General features: G+C 41.0%; 1 protein-coding gene across 1 annotated transcript; it reads left to right on the forward strand.

Moving 5' to 3' along the window:
• Positions 1-399: 399 nt before the first annotated feature.
• On the forward strand, positions 400-5012 carry LOC307192296 (zinc finger protein 24-like). The gene is made up of 3 exons (XM_079933073.1): positions 400-438; positions 1315-1790; positions 2290-5012. The coding sequence occupies exons 2-3, from the start codon at positions 1360-1362 to the stop codon at positions 2333-2335; spliced, it is 477 nt and encodes a 158-aa protein (XP_079789199.1). The 5' UTR covers positions 400-438; positions 1315-1359; the 3' UTR covers positions 2336-5012.
• Positions 5013-7068: the final 2056 nt, after the last annotated feature.

The raw sequence follows: 7068 nt of genomic DNA on the forward strand, positions 1-7068 counted from the left end.
AGAAGGGCAGAGGGGAGACAAACAGGTAGCGATGCTGACCGCCAACGGCCTACTTCCCGGGAACGCTCTTTATGGAAGAGAGCAATCATTTTTCTTCTCTGTTGTCATCTAGCACTCCTCCCCTACATTTTCAGTTAAGAGGTCCTATCAGGTTGGCAAGAGGCGGGTGTTCGAAACTTTTTTTTTTAATTTCAGAGATCCAGGAACTGGGTTTAGTGTTAATTGTCAAAGCACAGTTGCTGCTTTCACCGCCTTTAGTCCCGAACCGCTCGAACTGAACACGCAGCGTACCCGACGGCAGGGTAACTGGGAGACGCTGCGCACGTGGGCGGAGGCGGGTCGCGGGCGCGCGCTCGGGGGCGTGACCTCCGGGAGACGCCGGAAGCCGTTGCGCCGGAGCGTCCGGTTCCGGGAGCCGAACTTGTGCGTCCCTGTCAGGTGAGTGTATGGGGGTGTCCCTCCGCCTCGATATCGGATTCGTCCTTGCGAAGCCCCGGACGTGTTGAGCCGCGTGGGGCAGCCAACACCGGCCCTGGTTCCGGCTGGAGGACACTCTGTGCCTGGGGAGGTTCGGGGCTGCGCGGCCGGGAGCAGACGTCTGTCTGGGAGGCTCCGGAAAGGCCGGCCCCAAGGCCCCCAAGACAGGACCCTGTCCCGGGACTGGGGACCCCCTTCTTGGGAACCATAATTCCGAAGCTCTGACTAAACCAAGGCCGCCAGCACTGTGTGAAGCGAAGTGGGATTTCGCTCTCAGTTTTGCCAGATTAACACGAAAACATCAATAATTTTCTGGCTGTGACTAGTAACTTTTCCTCTCCCACAGGTTGGATCATATGTATTCAAGTATGGAAAAACGGTGCCAAGTGATAACTTGAAAATTTGCTTTAGGTTAGGGGCCACATACATGTATTTAATGCCGGATTTGGAGGAACCTTCTTCCATTAAGTGCAAGCCTTCATTCCACACACACACCCCAGCAATTACATATTTTTACTTATCAGCCTTCATTCCACACACACACACCAGCAATTATATATTTTTACTTATCTCCGTAACATACTCTACACTTTTCATATTTGTTGTATTTATTGATTGCTCCTACTAAAATGAACACTCCATGATGGCAGGGATCTTTGTACGCTAATGCGTCTCAAACACCTAGAACAGTTTCTGTACAAGGTAGGCCTCTAAAAAATATTTGTGGATTCAGTGAATTAATAAAATTAGTTACCCTGCTTACAGGTCTTCTTTCTTGTGTGCGTTCTTCGAAGTATATGCTGTGTATCCCTTTATCACTTAATTCTTATTCCCCAGGGTGCCCTCAGAAGCCTCCAGTTGAAACTCCAGCAGAAGCCAGGAATGATGGCCGTGGACACAAGAAAGTCTGCTGGCCAGCTGTTCCAAGCCCCATGGGGTCAGCAGGGGCCTGTGATGGTGAAAGTGAAGTTGGAGGAAGACCACCTCAGGAATCAGGGTCTCAGCCTTCCAGAGAACCAGCCTCCTGCCTGGGAGATCTTCAGGCAACAGTTTAGACACTTCTGCTACCAGGATTCCCCTGGTCCCCAAGAAGCACTGAGCCAGCTCCGGGAGCTCTGCCATCAGTGGCTTAGGCCAGAGACACATACCAAGGAGCAGATCCTGGAGCTGCTGGTGCTGGAGCAGTTCCTCTCCATCCTGCCCCAGGAGCTCCAGGCCCAGCTGCAGGAACATCATCCAGAGAGTGGGGAAGAGGTGGTGACCATGCTGGAGAATCTGGAAGGAAAGAGAAATGTACACATAGGAAGAGACTAGTATGATGTGGTTGCGGGGAACTGGGAGCAAAACTTTCTCAAGTGTGAAGGCTCTGAGAGAACAGTGGGAAAACCTAGCATTCAGCAGGGAACTGAGCTTCTTGCTAAGCCAGTCAGGAGGGGAAGAAGGGGAAGGGTGGGAAACAGCAGATTCGGGGATGGTGAGTAAAGATACTGAAGGCATCGTGCTCCTTTACTGGTCATTCATCGTTCACAGCAGCAAAGACGTAGGTGGTATCACACATGACAACTAAGTTCGGTGAGGTTGTGTAACTTAGCCAAGGACACATAGCCAATAAATGAAGTGACAGAAACAATATTTGATCAAACTTTACTTTGCTTACCTTTCTGGCTGCCTCTCAGCGCCCTAGGGCCTGGTTTCTAGCTTCTTCCTCCTAGTCTTTGTTGGGGGATGTTTCTTGGGGACTCCTCCCTGAGGTTTGGTTCCTGTTAAATTCATGATATCCTTACAGGCCTAATGAGTGCTGCTTGTCTCTAGCTTTCAGCCTGTGCTCTGGAACAGAAGATCCTTTTGCAGACAGTGACACTTAAGACACTAGATGAAGAATCTTCATGTACCAGAGTTCAACCTCCAGCAGTCCAGTTCAAGGGCAAAGGACCTTAGCCCCACGCATCAGAGGAAAGAGGTGAGGCAAGAATTTCTCTAAGGAATTTGGACTGAAATCAACTCCCCTTTGGGTTTTTTGTGGAGTGTGACTTGTTAATTCCTTGTGATGAGAGTTGTTAAAGAGTGACAGAGCTGACATTTTAGGTAATAATTATTAACAGGTGATAAGTCATCTCAGAACAACCTCAGCAGTATGTCGGTTTTAAACATCCACAGTTGAATTTTCTGCAGATTGTCTATAGCAAATGTTACTTTCAAGTATTTTGATGCTTACATAAATAGACCCTGATAGGATATTAACATTGTAAAACTACATTGACTTTTTTGAAAGTTACCTCTTATTATTACCAGAGAAGTATATATGCATTGTAGAAAGTTAGAAAATACAGAGTTGCAAAATAAGAAAGCAAATCATGATATTCTTATCACCCAGAGATTACGATTGATGACTTTTTATTTTATATCTGTATATCTTTTATGTGCACATGTGTGTATACACACATACACACATTCCTTTCACCAAAAAGGGATCATTTCTATGTGCTATTTTATAATCTATTTTGCTCAGTTAATAATCTTCCCTTTTCCCTGTCAATACATCTTAATGTTATCTAAACTCAATCCAAATTCAAACTGGTCCATTTTTTTCCAAAATGTCTTTAAAGTTGATTTGTGCAAACCAGGATAGAAGCCAGGGTCACATAACACATCTGGTTGTTATGCCTTTTAATTCTTTTTTACTTTAGAACAGTTTCACTGTCCCATTTTCCCTCTCACAGCCCAGACTTTTTGATGAGCCCAGGCCAGTATCTTTCCCTCTGTATTTTTCTGGTTGCTTCCTCATTGTATCATTTATTTTGCTGCCCCTGTACCCTGGATTTCCATAAACTGGAAAAAAGATTGAAAGACTCAAGTTAAACATTTTTGGCTAGAATTAATATTAGGTAAGTAGACATGAATTCCTGGGTGACCCACTATAAAAGCCCTGGCTGGCTTAGGATGATGACAGTATGATCCCTCCATTGAACAGCTAATTTTCCCCCTTGTAATGGTGTGGTGTCACTTTGGCAGTTTGTGAATGGCCAGTTTCCTATCAACAAAATACAAAATATTTGAGAATTCTTATGTGGGTCAACCATTTTATTAAGGGTTACAGAATGATTTTATAATTCTTTCATTCCTTCTGCATTATTAACTGACTTTCTTCTTTATAGTAAAGAAACGGTCAAATCATCTATTTGTTGATTAGATTGACTTGACTTCATATTAGACAGTCAAGATTGACGCTTAGTTTTCCCCCTTTATTTACCAATTTTCATATTCAAGGAATGATTTAATAGGTACCTCAAATGGCAACGTGAGATTTTAGGACTTTCTCTGTGTTAGTATCATTATGGACTTAGTAATTTTCATTGAGTCAGTGTGTTTCAATCTACCAGTTGTTACTCTTTTTAATGCTCAGACTGACACATCTTTGCCTTGTATGGATGTCTCACATCTTGCCCCTGTCTCTTTTTGCCATGACCCTATGAATTTTGAATCCTTGCTTTCTGAACAAAATTAATTGTTCCAGGCTCACCTTGTACTTTCCCTAGACCCAGATTTGGTATCAACCCTTAATGAAGGAGCCTTGATTCTTCTTAATGGAGAATGCTACTGAGGTATAAAATCTGGGTGCTAGGGGAGTTCTTTACCACTAGGGTAACAATATTTCTAGCACATTTTATGGGTAGAGCTAGAAGTACATTTTTTTTTTCTAAAAAATATGAGTTCACAATGGTGTATTCACACTACAATGTTCCATTATTTTTCTATATTTTATTTCTGCATTTATTTTTGTTAATTCCTACCTTATGTTCTCACTTGTTTTTTAAATTTATTTATTTTACATTGTAGTAATTTGTATCAGAGGTGTTCCCAGGAAGCATAAAGAAGGGGAATGAGACACAGAAGGGAGAAAAGCCAGTAAAGTGTTCCTAAATGAGCAAGTTATCTTGGTTAATTAGTTGTCCTTTTTATTTTTTAACTTTTGAGCTGGATTGATCTATATATCTGTTACTAATATAAATATTTGATGCTACAGATGAACACAGGTTTTGATGAATCCCAAATGTTTTGAAATGTAGTGTTTTTGTTATTTTCTAGAAAATCAGAAATGTATGCTTGTATTTTGCCTTTGAACCAATAATTGGAAATTTTAAAATTTTCAGATGGAAGGGCTTATTTTCTGATTTTGTTATTAATTTTAGATTTATTCTATTGTAATCAGAGAATGTTTGTGTTGTTTTTACACCTTTGGGACTTTATTATGGTTTTCCTATGACCCAAAAAATAGTTTTCATTAAAGGTCACTGCACATCTGAAAAGATGTTCTATTTTCAGGATACAGAGCTTGATATACATATTTATCCATAAGATTTAATTTTGTTGATTTCATTTTGTAAATCTTCCGTATCTTTATTTTTTTGCCCATTTGGTGTTTTTTCAGACAGAGAAAGGATGATTAAAGTCTGTTATTTGTTTTGTCTCTTTATGTCATCTATAATTTCTGCTCTAGGAAAGTTGCTCCTCTGTTATTTTCTGCGTAATTAGACATATCTGTTCCATTGTCACTGTAAATTGTATATTTAGCATTATAAAGTTCTCTTCTTTGTCTAATTTCATGCTTTTGGCCTGAATCTCTCCTTTTTTCTGAAACTGAGATCATGATGCCTTCTTTCTTTTATTTGCATTTGCTTAATTTTCTCTTGTTCATCATTTATTCATAACTTTTCTCTATCATTTTATTTTAGATGTGTTTCTTGTATATATAATAGAGTTGGGTTTTGCTCTGTGACCAAATCTATTTTTTTTCTTTTTCTTTTTTTTTTTCTGGCCACGCTTTGCTGCTTGCAGGATCTTAGTTCGCCAACCAGGGATCAAACCCGGGTAGTGAAAGCGCCAAGTCCTAGCCACTGAACCACCAGGGAATTCCCTAATTCTTTTCTTTTAATAGTTAAGTTAAGCCATTTGCGTTTATTGATAATAAGTATAAACATATATATACACATATGCATAAATATTTATCTGTGTGTGTTCATGTATGTATGGATATACATATACATGCATATGATTTTAAGTGTGTGGTTTGTTTTCCCTCCTCTTTTTTAAATTGTAGTAGTTCTTATAGTTAGGAAGCTTTGTATTTTTGTAGTAGTGGTACATTAGTTATCAATTGCTGCTTAATGAATTACCACAAACCTAGCAGTTAAACGACTCACGTTTATTGTCTCATAGTTTCTATGGGTCAAGAGTCTGGGTATGGCTTACCTGGGCCCTCTACTTCTGGGTCTCTCACAAGGTTGCAGTCAAAATGCCAAAGATGGGATCTCATCTGAGTTGTGACTGAAGGATCCACTTCCACCCTCACATGGATGGTGGCAGGACTCAGTTCTCTGTCAGTCACTCACACAGACACAGGGCCTCAGTTCCTTGCTGGCTACTGGCCATAACCCACCTTCAGTTCCTTGCCACATGGGCTTCTTCATATGGTGGCTTTCTTCATCAAAGCCAGCAAACCAGCAAGGGAGAGTGTCAATAGAGAAAATCTCATAGTAGGTAGAACTTACAGTCTTAGGTAATCACAGAAGTGACATCCTATCAATTTTACCATACTCTATTGGTAACTTGGCCATGCTTTATTCTTTCTCACTCCCACACCTGTATTACTCCCATTCCTTCTACTTGGCTGACCTGTTTCTCTGAACCCCTGACACTAAATAAAGAAAAGATATAAAATCCTCTGTTAAATCTAAAATAAAGATTAACCCTCCTACCTGTCTGTTTCTTAATTTTGAGTTGCCTTTTCTCCTCGAGTTATATGATGTGTTGTTTCAGATGGTGGTGTGAGGACTGAGAACCTGACATTAGAAGTGAAGCAGGAACCTTATGAAGAAATATTATGGTGTAGGGAGGGGTCTGATGGACATCATGAAACTGTGTGTCAGCATGCCACATACAGAGGAGACAGTGAGCCTAGTGGAAGTTTGGAGTTGCAGGATGAGGATGCCACAGGTGAAAAAACATATGAATGTGATGAATGTAGGAAAACCTTCACTTGGATAAGAGGCCTTCAGCTGCATAGGAGGATCCACATTGGGAAGAAACCATATTCCAGTACAGAATATGGAAAGGCCTTCATCAGACGTGTAGAACTTACCCAGCATCAGGGGCTTCAAAGCAAGGGAAGACCTTATCAGTGTAAAGAGTGTGGAAAAGGCTTCAGTCAGAAAGCAGCCCTCTCCCAACATCTCAAAATCCACACTGGAGAAGAGCCCCATCAATGTAATAAATGTGGCAAATTTTTTAGTCAGAGATCGGTTCTTACAAAGCATCAAAGCCTCCACACTGGAAAGAAACCTTTTGAATGTATATACTGTGGGAAAACCTTCTGCCATAGTGCAGACCTCACTGAACATAGGCAATTCCACAACAAAGAGAAGCCTTATGAATGTAATGAATGTGGGAAAACCTTCAGGCAGTGTTCAAATCTTACTGAGCATCAGCGAATTCACAGTAAAGAAAAACTCTATGAATGTAAAGTATGTGGAAAAGCATTCGCTCAGTATGCAGGACTTAACCAACACCGGAGAATCCACACTGGAGAGAAAC

The sequence above is a fragment of the Stenella coeruleoalba genome, assembly GCF_951394435.1.
Source record: "Stenella coeruleoalba genome assembly, chromosome: 10".
NCBI lineage: Eukaryota > Metazoa > Chordata > Mammalia > Artiodactyla > Delphinidae > Stenella > Stenella coeruleoalba.

Excerpts from the sequence above, each read along its gene's own strand:
- LOC307192296 (XM_079933073.1), top strand. The coding sequence starts at position 1,360 with ATGATGGCCGTGGACACAAGAAAGTCTGCTGGCCAGCTGTTCCAAGCC. Across the intron at positions 1,791-2,289 it reads GTACACATAGGAAGAGACTA|CTTTCAGCCTGTGCTCTGGA; the intron begins GTATGATGTGGT and ends GCTTGTCTCTAG.